Raw genomic sequence first — 20,940 nt, forward strand, 5'->3', positions numbered from 1 at the left:
ACCCTGTGTAAGCCCCTGGATTCCTGGAAACTTGCACCGCTCAGAAAGTGGGGTGGTTCTTAGTTTTCCAGAGGATGTTTTCAGTCTGCTGTGACGGCCAACTCAACACCCACAAGGATATTGACAAACTGCAGAGGAGGGCAACCAGGATGGTCAAGGGTCTGGAAACCCTGGAGGGAGTTGGGTATTTTTAGCCTGGAGATGAGAAGACAGAGGTGACACGTTAGCCATCTTCAATAACTAAAGTGCTGTCACAAGGAAGATGGAGCAATACAGTGGTACCTCGGGTTACAGACGCCTCAGGTTACAGACTCCGCTAACCCAGAAATAGTACCTTGGGTGAAGAACTTTGCTTCAGGATGAGAACAGAAATTGTGCTCCGGTGGCGGCAGCAGGAGGCCCCATTAGCTAACGTGGTGCTTCAGGTTAATAACAGTTTCAGGTTAAGAACGGACCTCCGGAATGAATTAAGTTCTTAAGCTGAGGTACCACTGTATTGTTCCAGAGGGTAGAACCCAAACCCAACGGATTCAAATGACAAGAAATGAGATTGCAACTCAACCATTAGAAAGAACATTCTGGTGGCAAGAGATGTTCAACAGTGGAATGGACAACCTCAAAATGTGGTGGACTCTCCTTCATTGCAGGTTTGGAATCAGAGGTTTTAGGGCCATCGGTGGTCAGGGATTCTTCAGCTGCGATTTCTGCACTGCATGGGGTTGGACTAGATGATCCCTTGGGTTCCCTTTCAACTCTGGAACTCTGTGATTCCTTCATTTGAATTGCAAATAAATCCCCAAGGCTCCACCCAGTGGCATGTGGCTCCCTGCGCAGACCTACCCTCTGGGGAACTTCCATATCTTATGTCATCATCAGGAAGCTGAAAACCACAATTTCCACTGCGAGCAATAACCAAACTAGCTATAACCGTCCAGATTTATAAGACATCCTGGCTGATTCTGGGTATCACCCCAATGAGGCTCATAGCTCTGCCACTTTGTGGGTTTTTTTAAAAAAACTTTATTGCAAAACAATTTACATATAACAACACAGACAAGGACAATACCATAATGACAACTAAACATTAACTAACAACACATCGTCTAACATCACACACACTTTTGACTTCCGATTCACCTCATTGTGCTTTCTACATATTCTTAACCTTTATGCATTTCCTGTTATATCTGTTACATATCCAGAAAATTTTCTACATTTATAGTTTTTCTTAATATTCAAGATTCAATCTAGGCCTGTCAGGAGATTTGCATTTTCACAATACAGTGGTACCTCAGGTTACATACGCTTCAGGTTACAGACTCCGCTAACCCAGAAATAGTACCTCGGGTTAAGAACTTTGCTTCAGGATGAGAACAGAAATCGTGCTCTGGCAGCGCGGCGGCAGCAGGAGGCCCCATTAGCTAAAGTGGTACCTCAGGTTAAGAACAGTTTCAGGTTAAGAACGGACCTCCGGAATGAATTAAGTACTTAACCCGAGGTACCACTGTATTGTTTTAGATATTTTTTAAATGTTATCCATTCTTTACACACTTTCTGGTTTGAGTTTCCTCTTATTCTCCCAGTCATTTTCACAAGTTCCAAGTCTTCCACTGTATTCTGCTCTTGCCACTGTATTCTGCTCTGGTCAGACCTCACCTGGAGTACTGTGTCCAGTTCTGGGCACCACAGTTCAAGAAGGACACTGACAAACTGGAACGTGTCCAGAGGAGGGCAACCAAAATGGTCAAAGGCCTGGAAACGATGCCTTATGAGGAACGGCTAAGGGAGCTGGGCATGTTTAGCCTGGAGAAGAGGAGGTTAAGGGGTGATATGATAGCCATGTTCAAATATATAAAAGGATGTCACATAGAGGAGGGAGAAAGGTTGTTTTCTGCTGCTCCAGAGAAGCGGACACGGAGCAATGGATCCAAACTACAAGAAAGAAGATTCCACCTAAACATTAGGAAGAACTTCCTGACAGTAAGAGCTGTTTGACAGTGGAATTTGCTGCCAAGGAGTGTGGTGGAGTCTCCTACTTTGGAGGTCTTTAAGCAGAGGCTTGACAACCATATGTCAGGAGTGCTCTGATGGTGTTTCCTGCTTGGCAGGGGGTTGGACTCGATGGCCCTTGTGGTCTCTTCCAACTCTATCATTCTATGATTCTATCATCTCCATCTGCCAGTCAAGCTTTGTAGGAATTGAGTCTTTGTAGGAATTTCCAGTTTTTTGCTACTAAAATTCTAGCTGCCCGTAAAGGCAGCTTCTAAAGACGGTTCTAAAGTTTTTCGGATTTCATAGCTCTGTCATTTTGAACCATGCGTTGTCACCACAATAGGACTTGTACACTTCCTCAAGTAAGCGTGCCATTACACATGTGCAGAGGGCCTTTGTCTTCGCAGTAAAAAAAATTATCTCTGCACTTCTTTCGACAGGGAAAGAGCTTCCACGTGAGAGCGTCAAAATATGATTTTGAGATAAAAATAACTCTATATCTCTTATTTAGAAATTAAGCCATACTGCATGCCATAAGTTTATGAATTTATGTATTTATTACATCTACACATCCATTGCCAAAAAAACTAAAACACCAAAGCTTTTCAAATGTGAGGGACACTTAATTCCATTTGCATGCAGTTTTCCTCCCTCCAAAAATTAATTTAACTTTCCCCTTGAAATTAAAAGGATTCCAACCTACAGACAAACAATGATTATTTTATTTTAGCCAGAGTGTAAGCCTACTGGATCAAGCCAAAGACTCAGTTGCGCTCCCTGCAGCAATCAGCTGATTGCTGCTGAACATGTTTCTTCAAAGGAGGTTGCTGCAATCGCTCATCAGCTGATTGACAGTTGCAGCAACCTTCTTTGAACTTTGACTGGAGTCAATCACCTGACATCATTATGACTGACAGGTGATTGGTCCCAGCCACCTGCCCAATTGACCAACCAACCCTGACTGGGGTAGAGAGAAAAATCCCTATCAGATTTTTAGACAACACAAAGCTGGGAGGAACAGCTGACACTTTGGAATTCAGGTACTGGACGCAGGTGGTGCTGTGGGTTAAACCACAGAGCCTAGGGCTTGCCAATCAGAAGGTCGGTGGTTTGAATCCCCACGATGGGGTGAGCGCCCGTTGCTCAGTCCCTGCTCCTGCCACTTAGCAGTTCGAAAGCACATCAAAGTGCAAGTAGATAAATAGGTACTGCTCTGGCGGGAAGGTAAACAGTGTTTCCATGCGCTGCTCTGGTTCACCAGAAGCGGCTTAGTCATGCTGGCCACATGACCCAGAAGCTATACACCGGCTCCCTCGGCCAGTAAAGCGAGATGAGTGCCACAACTCCAGAGTCATCTGCGACTGGACCTAGTGGTTGTTGTTGTTTAGTCGTTTAGTCATGTCCGACTCTTCGTGACCCCCTGGACCAGAGCATGCCAGGCACTCCTGTCTTCCACTGCCTCCCGCGGTTTGGTCAAACTCATGCTGGTAGCTTTGAGAACACTGTCCCACCATCTTGTCCTCTGTTGTCCCCTTCTCCTTGTGCCCTCCATCTTTCCCAGCATCAGGGTTTTTTCCAAGGAGTCTTCTCTTCTCATGAGGTGGCCAAAGTACTGGAGTCTCAGCTTCACGATCTGTCCTTCCAGTGAGCGACCTAATGGTTAGGGGTCCCTTTACCTTTTTACTTAAACCCAAATGGAACTAGATGGCTGGCACTTAATATAAAAACTGTTGCAGAGCAGCTTTTAAACTGACCTCTAGGGGAATTCCGAGAGGAGCTGGGTACATCAGGCTTGGGATGAATCACCTCAAGGAATTAGGGCAAAAGCCTCTCTTGATAGTCCAAATGAGGGCAGAGGAGAAGGAAATTGGAATGCAAAGGAGCATGGCAGCCATTCGAAGAGGGCAAAGTAAACACACCACAGACATCTGGAGAAAAATCAATCTCATTTATTTGTATGCTGCCTTTCCGTAGTTAAAACCATGCACAAGGCAGCTTACAATATACAAGATTTGCACAATTAGAAATACATAACAAAAGTAGTCCCAAGCAACAGATTAAAAAACAACAACCCCAAAATGTATCATAGAATGATAGAGTTGGAAGAGACCACAAGGGCCATCGAGTCCAACCCCCTGCCAAGCAGGAAACACCATCAGAGCACTCCTGACATATGGTTGTCAAGCCTCTGCTTAAAGACCTCCAAAAAAGGAGACTCCACCACACTCCTTGGCAGCAAATTCCACTGTCGAACAGCTCTTACTGTCAGGAAGTTCTTCCTAATGTTTAGGTGGAATCTTGTTTCTTGTAGTTTGGATCCATTAGGTTTATTGCAATTCCCATCTAAGTCACAATAAGGTCTCAAAATACAGATACAAAGAATTCATATCGATGATCAGCAAAATTCACATCTCCGGATTTAAATCTTGACCCCAACAAAAAGCTTTAAACCATACCCCACCCCAAGAGACTGCAGACCTCTGGAGAAGCAGGTCTTGAAGGAATCTCCGTTCTGGCACTCACTGTTCAATAGCTGAAGTCAATCGGTCAAGGCCCTTCCCTGCCCAGTCAGGCGGAATGAGGTTAGCAAGACAGGGAGTAGGTCTTGCAAGACTCGCTGCCTTGGATATGCGAAACCGGAGAGGTGATTCAGGTACCTTAAGAGCTGTCAGGTGAAAGACAGAGCAAGCTGGTTTTCTGTTGCTCCAGAGGGGAGGACTCAAATGGCAAGAAAAAGGATTCTGACTAAACATCAGGAAGAACCTCCTTATGGGAAGAGCTGTTTGACTTTTAGGAAGAACTTCCTTTTTTTCTTTTTATACATTTTTATTATTTTTTAACATATCAGCTCCAACAGTCATACAACATATCTTCTCATCTTATACAATATTTTAGACTTCCGTCAACACCTCTGATGATTTTCCGTTCTTTATCACTTATTCTGCATTTCTTAATTTCTATATTGCATTTAATTATCCTTCACTAATAATTCTTATCATAGTCTTTCTTGTAATATTTCAGATAACCCACCTTACAAAACTTCTTGCAGTCCTACTAGCGTACTCTGTTCATCACAATTACTTTTCAAATAGTTCATATATTTACTCCAGTCCTCTAAGAATCTCTGATCCCGCAGGTATCGAATCCTTCCTGTTAATTTGTCTAATTCTGCATAGTCCATCAACTTCATCCTCCATTCTTCTTTTGTCGGTAATTCTTCTTGCTTCCATTTTTGTGCCAATAATATTCTTGCTGCGGTCGTTGCATATAGAAACAACCTACAGTCCTGTCTGTTAATATAATCTCCTACAATGCCAAGTAAAAATGCTTCTGGTTTCTTAATAAATGTATATGTCAGCATCTTTTTCACCTCATTATATATCTTTCCACAGAAGTTTTTCACTTTTTTACATTCCCACTGCATGTGATAAAAAGTCCCTGACTTTTAGGAAGAACTTTCTGACAGTACAAAGTCATGTTTGACAGAGGAATGGACTGTCTCAGAAAGTGGTGGGCTCTCCGGAGGTTTTTAAGCAGAGGTTGGGTGGCTGTTGGACTGAGATTCATAGCTGTGATTCCTGCTTTGCAGGGGGTTGGACTAGATGGCCCCTAGGGATCCGTCTAATTCTTTCTATGAAGTAGTTTTGCTCTCTGTGCGTCAAGAAGGGCATTTTCCAACAAGCTAGAAATCTCAGAAAGGGCAGACTCCTCCGCAAAGCCAGATGCATGCTTACTAATAAACTTTTCCTTCTATGCAAATTGCAGGGGGGAAACGTCCACACACACCCCACCTACACATACACAGAGCAGACATTCTCCAGACTCTTTACTAGGAAGTATAAATGATTCTCAGTACTATTGTTGGGCAAAGATTATGTCATTGCCTGCTGACAAAAGCACGATGATCAGCCAGGAAGTGATATTTCCAAACCGCAAAATTTCCGGCAATTCGAAATGTGACAGAGGCTTAATGCGGCAGATGGCCTCAGGGTTGCAAGAGAAGCAGTGATTTAGAGCAAGCAGGGAGTGGCCAATCCATTCAGTGAAGGTTATCCATCAATTTGGAGGGCCAGTAAACCTTGCCAGATCATCGCAGTCCTGGAGGCTGGAGTTATTTTCAGACAGTGGCTGGCTCTGATATGTAAATTTTTTTTGGTGATAATTCTGTTTTATCTTCTTTGCAAACCGTTTGGAGGGTTCCCTTCCCCCACAGGCAAATTTTATGAAATAAATAACTTAAAAGAACAGAAAGCCTCCTTTTTCACCGCATCCCTAGCATCAATTAGCTGTGATTGCAGGGGGTTGGACTAGACCATGGGTAGGCAAACTAAGGCCCAGGGGCCGGATCTGGCCCAATCGCCTTCTGAATCCGGCCCACAGGTGGTCCGGGATTCAGCGTGTTTTTACATTAGTAGAATGTATCCTTTTATTTAAAATGCATCTCTGGGTTATTTGTGGGGCGTAGGAATTTGTTCATTCCCCCCCCCAAAAAAAATATAGTCCGGCCCCCAACAAGGTCTGAGGGACAGTGGACCAGCCCCCTGCTGAAAAAGTTTGCTGACCCCTGGACTACCACCCACTAAAGCATCTTTCTTGATGGTAAAATTTCCTTACTGCCCCCAGGGCTCGATGGAAGGAGGATTCAGCTTGCGCCGTAGACGCCCCTACAGCCCACCTAGAATCCTGAAACGTCCACTAGTGGACAGTAGGGACCAGGTTGACAACCCCTGAACTAGACCCTTGGGGTTTCCTTCCAACTCTCCTATGATTCTAGGAGCAGAACTCAGATACCTTTCCCTCCCAGTTGCTCCCAGGGGACAAGGCAGGGGCCTGGAAAGGTACCAGGGCTATGAAACCAGAAGGGCCAGTCCAAGACATTTTGCAGCCCGAGGCCAACATGGTACCTGCACCCACTTTCCCCAAGAAACCAGAGGCCTTTCTCTTGGGCATTGTCGGCCAATTGGTGTCAAAGAAAGATAGAACATTTTTTATGTATGCTACAACAGCAGCAAGAATACTTATTGCAAAGTATTGGAAGACACAAGACCTACCCACTCTGGAAGAATGGCAGATGAAGGTGATAGACAACATGGGACTGGCTGAAATGACCGGCAGAATCCGAGACCAGGGGAAAGAGACGGCGGAAGAAGATTGGAAGAAATTCAAAATTTATCTTAAGAAATATTGTAAAATGAATGAGTGTTAAGATGTTGTGGTTATAGAAAGTAAGGGATTATAGCGGTAAAAGTTTAAGTAAAAGAAAAGAAAAGGAAAAAAATTAGATAAAATTAAGGGGGAGGATTTGCTGAAATAAATTTGGGAAATGGAATGCAGAAAGGGGAGATATGGGGAAGTCGGTGAAGTAAGGTTTAAGAAAAAAAAAAGGATTTGAAATTATACATGTTTGTTTGTTTTGGTGTGTGTGTGTTTGTATTGTGTATTGTGTGTGTTTTTATAATTTGTAAAAATTCGATAAATATTTATATATATATAAAAAAACATGGTACCTGCACCCACATGCCCATTCCATGCACCAAGAAGCCGATGGGATTTCAGGCTTGTCGAAGTGCCCAGACTGCCATGCACACCAGGCAGGAATCAGAAGAGCTGAAGGGGTGATGCTTTCATTAGCGTGTGATGCTCTCACCAGAGAGATGGCCGACAGAGGCTGGGTCTTTGGCTGCAGGCAGGTTCTCCAGGAAAAACCCTGGATTAGCATGAGGGAGGCAGGGACAGGTCTTGATTCAGGGAAAGGAAAAGCACAGGGATTTTTTTTTAAAAAAATTGTTCTTTAAGCCCAAATGTTTCATTGATGACACAACTGGGAAATTTGTTGTGCTAAACTGTCAGGCACGTAATCCCAGCGTGTCTGTTGCCAGTGGTGAACTGAGTGCGTGCAAAGATGCACTCCAGATGTCTTCCATCTGCATGCACATCCCAGTCTATTTTTCACGGATACACGGCTGCACGGACTACCCCCTGACGTGCTGTTGAGCACACGCACACACTCCCCCGCCCCGCCCCGTGAGAAATGAAGACCGAGTGGAGCGGAAGGAAAAACTCAAGTCTGCGAGACTCAGAAATACAATTATTTTAACACAGAAGCACTGCAAATAAGGAAGTCTGGAGCAAAAGTCTGGCAGGGTTGCTGAGTAGGCACTTAAGGATTAGCCTGAAACTTACCCATGTTAATATATATATATATATATATATAGAGAGAGAGAGAGCGTGCACACATGCTAAATTGAGATAGGATTACATGTATTCTGATTTAATTAATTTATTTTATTGCATTTCTATCCCATCCTTTTCTCCCAGGAGCTGCTCTTGGAGCCTTTTCAGCTGAAGATCGGGGTACAAATGCTTCAAACAAAAATCAATCAGTCAATCAATCAATCAAACAAACAAACAAACAAACGGTGGCACATGTGGTTCCCCCTCTCCACGACGACAACCCTAGTCTGAGAGGCTAGTCTGAGAGGCAGCGACTGGCCCCCACTGAGCTCCGTGGCTGAGCGGGGATTCGAGTCCTAGTTTCTCAGATCCTAGTCCAACACCCTAACCACTATGCCATACTGTTGGTGTGGTATCAATACACTACAGCATCTCAGCCCAGTGGAGGAGGCTTTGCTTGTATGTTTGTGTGCTGTGCCCACAGGGGCTGCAGAGATGGAGGTAGTGCCAGGGCAGTTGCGGAGGAGGCAGTAATTTTGGGGGGGGGGGGCTGTGGCAGTGGCGTAGCATGGGGAGTGCAGGGGGGGCCGGCTGCACCGGGCGCAACATCTGGGGGTTAGGGTTAGGGGGCGCAAATCCACGGGTTAGGGGGCGCAAATTACTTGCCCTGCCCCGGGTGCTGACAACCCCCGCTACGCCACTGGGCTGTGGAGGAGGCGGCAGGTGTGTGTGTGTGCGTGCGTTGCATTTTATGATTTTTCTCAGGCAAGCAGCAAAACATCCTGGGTCAGCCCTGACTTCATCCCATAGCATGGCGAGGGCACTCAGGAGAGATTGTGCCAATGCCCCCCCCCTCCATTCCAGAGTGAGACAAGAGCCTTGAAAGAGTGTTCTGGTCATGTGGACCAGGAACTCTTGGGATCACTCAGGAACCTACCAGGCCCCATAAGTCTCCAGGGGCAGATCATCTCAGTGGATCCCCTACCTCTGGCAGAGTGGAGGAACCATGCACAGTCCAAACCTTATCAGGTTGTGACCCGTCCATGAGAAGAACTGACCATGTAATGAATTGAAAAAAGTGTTGAAAAACACATTTATTAAAAAACCAGAAGCCTTTTTACTTAGTATAGTGGGGGGTGAAAGCCTCAAAAAGGATGTTACTTTTTTTTCCTGTATGCCACAACAGCTGCGAGAATATTGCTACTGAAGAATTGGAAGAAACAAGATTTACCAACTATTGAAGATTGGCAGATGAAGATGATGGACTATATGGAACTTGCCGAACTGACCGGGAGACTCCGAGACCAGAGAGAAGAGACGGTGGAAGAAGACTGGAAGAAGTTTAAGGAATATTTGAAAAAAATATGTTAATATTTAAATCTTAGAATAGCTTTGGAAGTGGATATAGGCGGTAAGGTTAGAAGTAGAAGATAGCGTATTTTATAAGTGATAAAATGTGAAGTTTTTTGTGGTTAAAGTAAGTGTGGAGGGAAAAAAAGATGGTTAGAAATTATGACATATGTAAACTGCTAAAGATGAAGTAAAATGAAAGATAGGTGGGACTTGGGGAAGCCCACTTAATGTTTAGAAAAATAAGGATATGACAAGTATTGTTTGTCTTTTCTGTTTGTGTTTTTTTATTTGTGTTATAAAATGAATAATTTTTTTTTTTTGGGGGGGGGGGAAGAACTGACCATGAACTTCTCCTCCAGTTAACATCATGCCACTGGTCTGCTCTGTGGCAAAGACCAGGTCAAGGTGATGTCTCTCCACAAGGGCCAGGGGGGTGATGTATGGAGACAGCCCAGGGTTGACCCTGGAGACCAGGAAGTTCTGAGGTGGCCTGCTGGGATGGTTCACTAACAACATCCCCATCCCCTTTAACCCAGACCCAGTGCAGGTTGGCTTCCTAGCAAGGGAGATAGATGGATGGCTTTGTTTTTTTTAACTGCCTTTCACCACGAGACACTGCCACTCTGACCTGCAATGGTGTTAAGACCCTATGACCCCGAGAAGAGCTTGCTGGATCAGTCCAACATCCTGTTCTCACAGTGCCCAACGATCTCCCCTCCTGTGGTTTCCAGCAACTGATGTTCAGAAGCATTGGTGCTTCGATTGCGGAGGCACAGCATAGCCATTATGGCTAGTAGCCATTAAGAGTCCCCTCCTCCTTCATGAATTTTTCTGATTGTCTTTTAAAGCCGTCTAGCTTGGTGTCCAAGGGACGCGGGTGGCGCTGTGGGTTAAACCACAGAGCCTAGGACTTGCTGATTAGAAGGTCGGTGGTTCGAATCCCCGTGACGGGGTGAGCTCCCGTTGCTTGGTCCCTGCTCCTGCCAACCTAGCAGTTTGAAAGCATGTCAAAGTGCAAGTAGATAAATAGGTACCACTCCAGCGGAAAGGTAAACGGCGTTTCCATGCGCTGCTCTGGTTCGCCAGAAACGGCTTAGTCATGCTGGCCACATGACCCGGAAGCTGTACGTCGGCTCCCTTGGCCAATAAAGCGAGATGAGCACTGCAACCCCAGAGTCGGCCACGACTGGACCTAATGGTCAGGGGTCCCTTTACCTTTTACCTTTAGCTTGGTGTCCATTGCTGCCTCCTGTGGCAGAGAGTTCCATAGTTCATGCACAGGGTACATTGGGCCACCCAGCTTACCCAACCAGGCCTTTGCTATACACGCCAGGCTGGGCCCCGGCACCCGAGAGAAAATTGTTGGAGGCAGATGTTTGATTGTGGGCAGATTTGGCACTGAGCACCACCACCTCTAGACCAGACGCTGGGCTAACAGGCAGCCTCAAATACGGGCACATAGGAGTGAATGGGGGGGGGGAGGGGCAAACAAGGACTCTAGCCCTCCTCTTGGGCTGCCTTGGCTCCAGACCAGCCTCTCCCTCTTGGGGTCTGGCTAAAGGGACACCCCCTACCCTCTTTCGGAAGGCCCTTCTCTTTCCGTCTGGCTCGTTCAGTTGGGTGTCGGAGGTACAATTTACAAACAGCAGTTAGAAGCCAACCTTACATACCAGATAATTTATTAAGATGGGCCATCAGGCAAAAAATAATTATTAAATTATTAATAAATACTTGCAATAAATATACAACAGAGAACGGCAGAGTCGAAAGGTACCCGAAGGGCCATTTAGTCCAGCCCCCTGCGGTCCTCATTATCCACTGCTTTCTTGGCAACTGCCAAGTCCTTCCAGAGAAAGGAGGCAAAGGTTGCGTTGTCTCAGTGACGGGTCTTTCCTTGTCACAGAGTCAGGAGGCTGAAATTTGTCCAAAGGCGCATGTAAAGGTTCTGCGCGTCTTGCGCGTTTTATGTGACAATATAATCCACGATGGAGACCTCCCCGATCCGGTTTGTCACGCTGACAGCTTTGTTGACCTGGGCAGATGTGCAGATGTACCACTGAGGAAAGGCAGCTGACTCAAACCTGGTGTAGTCCCCAACTGCAACTCTGTAGAAGAGGAAGCGTCCTTTGTCGGATTTGTCGAGGTCCCCTTCGATGCTGGCTTCCTGCGGGTGGAAAAGGTGAGATTACATCTAAGGAAATCCACTTTCCAAGGCGCCTACACTAGCTCCACAACACCACTAGGTTTCAGGGTGGTTAACAACATAAAACCACAACAAAAAAACACAAAATACATAGTAAAAACAAGAAAACCCAATAACCGCCCCCTCCTCAACACATTTTTAAAGGGCACTGGATGTCAATCGGCCAAAGCCCTAGTTAAACAGGAATGTTTTTGCAAGGAGACGCTGTGCCAGCTGAGTTGCCTACTTGAACTCAGATCTCCAGGAGGAGCTGTACATGCTTCCTCCTCCAGGGTTTGAGATCATGAGGCATGGATGTGGCGGTTGCACAAATCCATCTATGGGTTACGTCAATCTGCCAGAAACTGGACTATATCACTCCCTATTCTACTTCACGACAGCAACGCCGCTGCATCTCTGCTATTCCTGCCTTAGGTGGAGTTTTCCCCAGAAGATTCCATTGAGAGCAAAGCAGTGGAAACGCACTGGACAGGCAGAAGTTCTACAGTTTTTGGCTGGTGCCTAAAGGTGGATAATGAAGGTGCCTGGCGAACCTCCCTGGAGAGAGCACTCCACAAACAGGGGGCCACTGCAGAAAAGGCCCTGTTCTTGCATTGCTACCCTCCGGACCTCTCAAGGAGGAGGCACGTGAAGAAGGGCCTTGGAAGATGATCTCAGGGTTTGGGTGGGTTCATATGGAGAGAGGCGGTCCTTTAGGTACTGCGGTCCTGAGCTGTTTACTCTGACCATCGCAACAACGAAAGAAGAACCTGCTGGATCAGGCCAATGGTCCAGTATCCTGTTCTCACTGTGGGCAGGATCTAAGCACAAGAGCCCTCCCTCCTCTTGGGATTTCCAGTAACCGGAAGCATAAGCTGTGAAGGAACCTCTCACCTCCAGCTGAAGCGCTGGTTGGTCACCGCTCTGCACGCAAGACAGGTACAGCTCCTTCCCTTTGATTTTCAGGGCGATGGGGATCTTCGCTACGCCTTCCTCGATTTTCGGCCGATAGACGTACATTTTCACCCTCGCTGGAAAATGTGAGGACACAGGATTAATAGCAAGAAGCGTTTCAGCCCGGCTAGGACTGGCCACCTGTAGGAGATGACTGGTGAGGAACATCAAGGATGGGGTTTCCCTACCTTCTTTGCTGATGTCTGCCTGTTGGAGCTCCAAGGCCACCAGCTGGGTTGTCCCGTTCAGGACAAGGGACTTCTGGTTGACGTCTCTGATGTTGCAGGAGATGCTCCTGCTGAGGTGGTAGATGGGATCTGTGGCATAGGTGCATTCGCAGGTGTCAAAGTCAACTGGTTCTGAAGAGGGAAAGGCACTCTGGGTCAAGACCTGCCACTTGCAACGCAACAGTAAGAGCCGTTCTTCAGTGGAACGTATGATCTCAGAAGGTGGTTAGCTCTCTCCTTCATCAGAAGCTTTTAAACAAACGTTGGCTGGCAGGGGTCCTTTAGCAGTGACAGCCCACCTCCTTCTTCCCCCCCACCCTTACCAAGCCAGAGCTGTTCTTTCTTTTTGCCCCCACATCCAGCGGTTGAGCAAGCTGATTGGGCGCCTGGGATGGTGTGCGTGCCCTGCGCCCAGGAGTGGGGCCAGCCGCCTGTGGGGCTGCGTGAGCCAGGGCAGGACGCTCCGTGGGGCCTCTGAGGAGTCTGCCTGCCTCCTCCCACTCAGCTGCCCTACAGCTGAGGGGGAGGCGGTGGGCAGACCGTTTGGGGCAGCGCAGAGCCTGCGGGCACCCAAGCCAACATGTCACTCCCAAGAGAGATGCGTGGCTCGGGCACGCTGCAGGCCCCGTGGTGAGTGCCACCTGGTATTTTGTCACCCCCCTCAGTGGTGACACCTGGGGCGGCCCACCCCCACCGCCCCCTTCCTCCACCCCTGCCCACATCTTAAAGGGACCCCTGACCATTAGGTCCAGCCGTGACTGATTCTGGGGTTGCGGCGCTCATCTCGCTTTACTGGCCGAGGGAGCTGGAGTACAGCTTCCGGGTCATGTGGCCAGCATGCCTAAGCCGCTTCTGGCGAACCAGAGCAGTGCATGGAAACACTGTTTACCTTCCCACCGGAGTGGTACCTATTTATTTATCTTGCACTTTGACGTGCTTTTGAACTGCTAGGTTGGCAGGAGCAGGGACTGAGCAATGGGAGCTCACCCCGTGGCAGGGATTCGAACCACCGACCTTTTGATCGGCAAGCCCTAGGCTCTGTGGTTTAACCCACAGTGTCACCTGTGTCCCTTGCCCACATCTTATCCAGTGCTAACTCCCAGAAGTGTTTAGGCAAGCAGGAAGATATTATGGCCTCTGTGTGTCCCTGATCCACCTCAAAGGAAACTGTTAGGGAAGTTTTTAATGTCTGATGCTCTCTTGTTTTTAATATTCAGTTGGAAGCCGCCTAGAGTGGCTGGGGAAACCCAGCCAGATGAGCGGGGTATAAATAATAAATTATTATTATTATTTTGAAGGGTCCTGCAGTCCAAAGGCTGTTGCTTCCCTCTAAGGCCAGAGGGATGGCGGAAAAGAACAGCGACACGACAGCAGCTTCCAGTTGGGTCTGCTTGGCTAACAAATGTAATAAAGTGCTTTGTCCTTCAACCACCTCCTGCTGCAGGAAGCGTCTCTACACTCCTTCCTTGCTGGGGATTCCCATCACACCCAATATGGCAGCCAGCTGGTGTTCCATACCGTACCTAAGACGGAATTGATGATGTCCATCAGGTCGTCATCTGTGAAAAGCGCCCTGGCTTTGGAGGACTTCTTCTTCTTCATCCTCTCAATCGCCACCATAATGATCGCTGCCTTCTGGAAGCCCAGAGATGAAGGGCTGTTGGCGATCTTCACCTGAATGCCGACTTTGCAGGCAGGATGGCTCAGCCCTGGGAAGGCCTCCTGGGGTGGGGGAGCAAAGCAGACCTCAGCTGAAGTCAAACCATCAGCAGCAAAGTCCCCTCCTGTCCACCTGGGGACAAGAAGTCTCATTCCACAATTGTAAGGACTTGATTATTTCCGTGTGGAGGCCCCTGATCTCTGGAACTCCCTGCCTTTTGACATCAGGCAGTACTCCTGAAATTTTAGGATATTAAATAAATAAGGCAAAGTGCTGAGGGATGGGGCACCAGGCAACGCTCATTGCCCCTCAGGGAGGAGTTGTCTAGCCTCCTTGGAATGATTTTTAAACCCCCCTCCCCCAGTTCATTATAAATCATTTCTCAGAAGGCCTTAGCTATTTTGCAAGTCCACCACATGTGGTGAAATGTACCTTTTTTAACATTACACTTCCAACATACGTTGGTCGTGTTCTTATACATTTTCGCTAGTCTTGTAGGAGTCAAATACCATCTATACACCATCTTTATATAATTCTCTTTTAACGTACAGCAAGCTGTAAATTTTAAGTCCTTATTCCATAACTCCCCCCATGAAGCAAATTGTATATTATATCCCACATCTTTTGCCCAGTGTATCGTTACAGACTTCCTAATCTTTTGTTTCCCATTCCAGCAACAATTTATACATTTTTGACAGAACTTTTCCATTATTATCTAACGGTTCTTTCTGCACTTGGTTCAGTCTAAAAAGCCGACTCCTTTGTTCAATCTAAAAATGTCATTTAATTGATGATATTGGAGCCAATCAGTTAACAAATGTCTTATATCCTCATTTTAGTTTATTTTTTTACTCTCAATTGATTCCCCCCCTCAATTAACAGTTCTCTATATGTTGGCCATTCTTTTTCCATATTTGTTTTTTTCACTGACAATTCTTCTAATGGTGATAACCACCATGGGGTGTCTAGCTTCCTTGGAAGGCAAATGGCCGCCTTGCTTGGAGGTGGATCTGCAGCTCCAGCCATCTGGCTGACCAAGCCCTTTTCAGGTGTTCATTTCTGCTCATGATTAGGATGGGACAGAGGAGCTTTCTTGAACAGAGGCAGCCTGGAGAAATTCCTTACCTTGGCCAGAGAAGGCCGGTCCTCTTCGTAGAACTGCATCTCGTCCACACTGCAAGCAGAAAGCAAGAGAAGCAGGTCAGAGACTCCCAGGCAAAAGTCAACATCATTGGAACTAGGCTGGATATGAGCATCACACACGGCACATTTCTTGGGGTATTTGCTGGCATTGTAAGGGGAGTCAAGGTGTTGGGTAAACAAACCCCAGGCAACATCTTCTGGAACTGCCTCTTTAGGAAAGGCAAAGATCTCGCCCACCCTGGTTGTCCAAAAGAATATCATGTCCAGTGGGATCAATAGACACACACACACACACACACACACACACACACACACACTCCCCCTGTCCAGTTCCTATAGTACATCTTCTACCAGGGACTCAGCTACATTAGTTTTTGTTTTTTTTTAAGCGTTTTAAATGCATTATAACACTGTGACACCAGAAGGTGCTATAGAGAGTTCGATCCTTTGGCAATATGGTTTCCCATTACAGTATGAGCTTTACAACACATTTTCCTGAATTTTTTTTTATGGGTCTAGATCCAGCCAAAAACAACACTGGCTGCTTCTGTTCCATGTCCAGACCAAAAGGTGGATTAAAATGGGTCTAGCTCAGTGGTTCTCAAAGCGGGTGGTGGGATTACCTGGTGTGTGTGTGTGTGTTTGTGCACACACTAAGAGTCAAGAGGGGCAGGGAGGCACCTGAGGTATAAATGACTACAGTGGTGCCTCGCAAGACGAAATTAATTCGTTCCGCAAGTCTCTTCGTCTTGCGAGTTTTTCGTCTTGCGATGCACGGTTTCCCATAGGAATGCATTGAAAATCAATTAATGCGTTCCTAGGGAAACCGCCTTCAGACCAGGTCCGGAGACAGTCTGTCCCCGGACCTCTTCTGAAGGCTGGGGGGGGGGGACAAGGGCTTTTCTTCCCACCCCCAGCATTTTAAAAAAACCCGGGACAGCGGAGGACTTCTCCGCTGTCCGGGCGATCTTAAAATGCTGGCGGGCGGCATTTTAAAATCGCCCCGGGACAGCGGAGGACGATTTAAAAGCCCCTGGGAAGGCAGGCAGGGGGGACAAAGACTTTCGCCCCCTGCCCGCCTTCAGAAGGTGTTCCCGCCGCGCCGCCCGGCTTCGGAGCAGCGTTCCGAAGCCCAGCGGCGGGGGCAGGTGTTCCCGCCGCGCCGCCCGACTTCGGAGCAGCGTTCCGAAGCCCGGCGGTGGCGGGAGGAGGCGTTCCCGCCCCACCGCCCGGCTTCGGAGGAGGTCCGAGGACAGTGGGGAAGACGCGCTGCGCTTCCCCGCTGTCCCGGATATTTCCCTATGGGCTGTCGTCTTGCGAAGCAAGCCCATAGGGAAATTCATCTTGCGAAGCGCCTCCAAAACGGAAAACCCTTTCGTCTAGCGGGTTTTCCATCTTGCGATGCGTTCGTCTTGCGAGGTACCACTGTATCTGTCTTTGCAAGCTGGCGTCACTAGATCGTTCACCAGTTTTGTCGAATTAATTAAACTGAATAGTTTGAATTGGATTCTGAACAAACGTGCAAATAATTTCTTGCAGTTTTGAATGCTAATTGTGCTATTATCTTCCTTTCTGGGTCATGCAAACCACTATTATGAACAATGCTTTTTATAGGGGAGGAGCGCTGGGGGTGAGTTTATGTTGGAAACCATTGGGCTAAGGAATCCACACAATCAATCAATATCTGGACCTGAGAAGCAGGTGGCAGTCATAGTGGCGTGATTAGTCTCTGCGGGAACCATCGGGGGCACCAGTTGTTCCACCTGCCTTGGACCTATATAAGGGGGAGCTGCTGCTTAAGTGCTAATTCTTGCTAATTTCACAGGGAATAATCTGTTGCCTTTCTGGATATTGTATTTCCTGTTTGGAATATTCAGATTTAGTCTGATTTTTATTGAATTATTGTGTTTGCACTGGCATGTTTGCATTTGCATTGTTTGTGAGCTGCCTTGGGGTGTCAAAGGGTGGCCTATAAGTAAATAATACCATAACGTGTGTGTGTGTGTGTGTGTGTGTGTGTGCGTGCCTGCCTGCCTGCCTGCCTGCCTGCCTGTCCCTGAGCACCCAGCACAGCTTCACAGCCTGGGGCCATCAGTGGTGGTTACCTGCAGAAGTCCATCGCCTCCTCTTCGCACTCAGGCACTCTAGACATGGGGGCTTTTGATCTAGGGAGAAGAAAGAAATTTACGGAAGTTAGCGAAAGAGTCTCACACTGGAGCACCTTCAGAGGAAGGAGAAGCGAAGCTGCTGTTTCGTAACCAGACGAACAAGATTGCGATTGAAACTATGTGCACACTGTGTGGACAGATTACCAGCAGCCCCAGGAAAGGTGTTCGTACGGCTGTTGTGGTCCCACAGAATACAAAGCAGGGCAGCAAACATGAGCAACTCAAGCAAATCACTTGAATAAAGGTGGAGTTTATGATCTTTGTTCTCTGAAAACAAGCAATTCCCTTAACCACTTAGAAACTCAAGAGAATTTCAATGTGATTTAAGTCAGAGCCTTTGCTGAGTACTCCTGACTCTCACTTAGCACCCTCCTCTAATTCCCACAAACTTTCATCTCCAGCCTGCAGAGGGAAAGGGAGAATTTCGGGAAGTGAAGAGAACCCTTGAGCGTGCAAGAAAAGGAAATCAGGCAGGTCAAGTTCACAAGTGCCTTCAAATAACTTCAGTTTGCACGAGGAATTTCAGCTTGCAGACTTCCTCTTCTGCGAGGAGCTGCAGAGCTTCTGCAGAGAAGGACAGACCCGGGAAGATAACTTAGTGTTTAGAGCACTTGCCAGGAAAGCAGAAGGTCCCAGATTCACTCCCTGCTAGCATCTCCAGGGAGGGTTGGAACCCTGCCTGAAATCTTGGAGGGCACCTGCAGTCAATGGCCCAGTTTCTTACGTTCCTGCGGGCTGGAGCATCACCCTCAAGGCAGATTGTCAGGTGGCCATGGGCATGTTGCTCTCTCTTCTCCAGTAACACCCAACCAATGACCATACAAATGATTTATCGTATCTCTGTGGGCCTGAGATACAGCAATTTATGGGTACTGCAAGCCACAGTACTAGCCAAGTGGTTGAAGGCAACCTTGCATTCTGAAGGGTCAGGCAAAGCAGGGCTGACCATTTGGGGATGAATCAAGAACTGTAGAGTGGGAAGGGATCCAGTGGGTCATCTAGCCCAACCCCATGCAGGAATCACAGCTAAAGAAGGTTGAGGTCTCTTCATGAAACCTGCAAGTCTCCCCTTTGATCGCAGACTGTCTTGCCAAAGTGGTGAATGCTCTGGTTATCTTCCGCTTGGACTACTGCAATGCTCTCTACATGGGGCTACCTTTGAAGGTGACCCAGAAACTACAACTAATCCAAATGCAGCAGCTAGACTGGTGACTGGTGACTGCCGAGACCACATAACACAGGTCCTAAAAGACCTCCGAGCACAATTCAAAGTCTTAGTGCTGACCTTTAAAGCCCTAGACAGCCTCAGTCCTGTATACCTGAAGGAGAGTCTCCACCCCCATTGTCCAGCCCGGACACTGAGGTCCAGCGCCAAGGGCCTTCTGATGGTTCCCTCACTGAGAGAAGTGAGGTTACAGGGAACCAGGCAGAGGGCCTTCTCGGTAGTGGCACCCGTCCTGTGGATGTGAAGGAAATAAGCAGCTATCCTATCTTTAAAAGACATCTGAAGGCAGCCCTGTTTAGGGAAGTTTTTAATGTTTGATGCTGTATTGTTTTTAATATTAGGTTGGAAGCCGCCCAGAGTGGCTGGGGAAACCCAGCCAGATGGGTGGGGTATAAATAAATTATTATTATTATTATTATTATTATTATTATTATTATTAGACCTCTCCAGTCTTCTCAAGGCAGTCGCTGTGGGGTCTCTCTCCCCAAAGTCAGGGTTGGCGGGTTCCTCTCTGCCCCCCTTCTTCATGAGATGATCTGGCTCAGGCTGGACCAGCTTCCCCCTCAAACTGGTTCCTTCTTCTCTGCTTCATAGGAATCTGCCTTTCACAGAGTCTACCTGGGACAGTATTACCTAAGTGGCAGTGGGTCTGTGGAGTTTGAGGTAGGAGTCTCTTCCACACCTGCCAGAAGATGCTTGCTGGCAAGGCAAAATCCTCTACCACTTAACTACAGCTTCTTAGAGTTCTGACTCCTAAACCATCCCATTTTCACATGGAACCCTCACCCAGATGTCTGCCTGGGAGTCCGTTTAATCCTTGCAGAACCTTTTGGCTGACATTTAATGCAGCTAATCATAGACTCAGCCTTGCAAGCCAGACATATTCCTCAAGACAACCTCCCTGCAAAGCAATGCAGAAGTTTTACCTGTCCAAGGAAGTCTCGCCGGTCTTTTTCCAGAACAGAGGATTTCTAGCCTCCCAAGCGGCTCCTCTTGCTGTGAAGTGGTCTCTGCTACAGCAGAGATGGCCCTCTTATCTGTTTCTCGGCAGCGGAAGAAGACGTGGTCATGCAAATGAACTTCCCTCTCGTACCTGAGCGTTTCGAAAGCGGCGAAAAGGAAGTCCTTTCCTTCTTGCTTCCATGAACAGGAAGCGGTTGCGTTGCAAAATGAGCACAACAACACAAATTGTGAAAGCGCAGAATTTTGTGGGGATTTGCTGTGCTCAGCAGAGGCAAATGACAAGAATACCACAAGAAGTGACACCCTGGAGGCTTTCAAGAATTTTGCTTCTGCTGTGAGATGTAATCAGGCCGTTTTGGGATTTTTCCAGCGTCCCAGGGGGCCCAGCTGGTGAGAAACCCATGGCTAGCTTGGGTGGTTAGGTCAAGTAGTATTCTTGCACCCCCAACTCTTTCATGTGGCTTCCTACCCAGTAATCTGAATGAAGGAGAAAATGGGGAGTTGTTGTTTATTCGTTTAGTCGTGTCCAACTCTTCGTAACCCCATGGACCAGAGCACAACAGGCACTCCTGTCTTCCACTGCCCCCCGCAGTTTAGTCAAACTCATGCTGGTAGCTTCGAGAATATTGTCCAACCATCTCGTCCTCTGTTGTCCCCTTCTCCTTGTGCCTGCAATCCCTCCCAACATCAGGGTCTTTTCCAGGGAGTCTTCTCTTCTCACGAGGTGGCCAAAGTATTGGAGCCTCAGCTTCAGGATCTGTCCTTCCAGTGAGCACTCAGGGCTGATTTCCTTCAGAATGGAGAGGTTTGATCTTCTTGCAGTCCATGGGACTCTTGAGTCTCCTCCAGCACCATAATTAAAAGGCATCAATTCTTCGGCAATCAGCCTTCTTTATGGT

The 20,940-nt window shown here is 47.4% G+C and overlaps 1 protein-coding gene and 1 long non-coding RNA gene across 2 annotated transcripts; one reads left to right on the top strand and one right to left on the bottom strand.

Moving 5' to 3' along the window:
- Positions 1-1,024: 1,024 nt before the first annotated feature.
- Positions 1,025-1,550, top strand: LOC309536612. The gene is made up of 2 exons (XR_014221676.1): positions 1,025-1,295; positions 1,519-1,550. It is a non-coding gene; the product is annotated as an uncharacterized lncRNA (long non-coding RNA).
- Positions 1,551-11,181: 9,631 nt separating this feature from the next.
- IL1B (interleukin 1 beta) lies at positions 11,182-20,147 on the bottom strand. Its single transcript, XM_082230851.1, has 7 exons — positions 20,005-20,147; positions 17,791-17,850; positions 15,668-15,716; positions 14,406-14,604; positions 12,844-13,014; positions 12,596-12,732; positions 11,182-11,683 (listed from the first exon to the last, which is right to left on the bottom strand). Exons 2-7 carry the CDS (start codon positions 17,835-17,837, stop codon positions 11,483-11,485), a joined length of 804 nt encoding a protein of 267 aa, XP_082086977.1. The 5' UTR covers positions 17,838-17,850; positions 20,005-20,147; the 3' UTR covers positions 11,182-11,482.
- Positions 20,148-20,940: the final 793 nt, after the last annotated feature.

This window comes from Podarcis vaucheri (assembly GCF_965113315.1).
Source record: "Podarcis vaucheri genome assembly, chromosome: 7".
NCBI lineage: Eukaryota > Metazoa > Chordata > Lepidosauria > Squamata > Lacertidae > Podarcis > Podarcis vaucheri.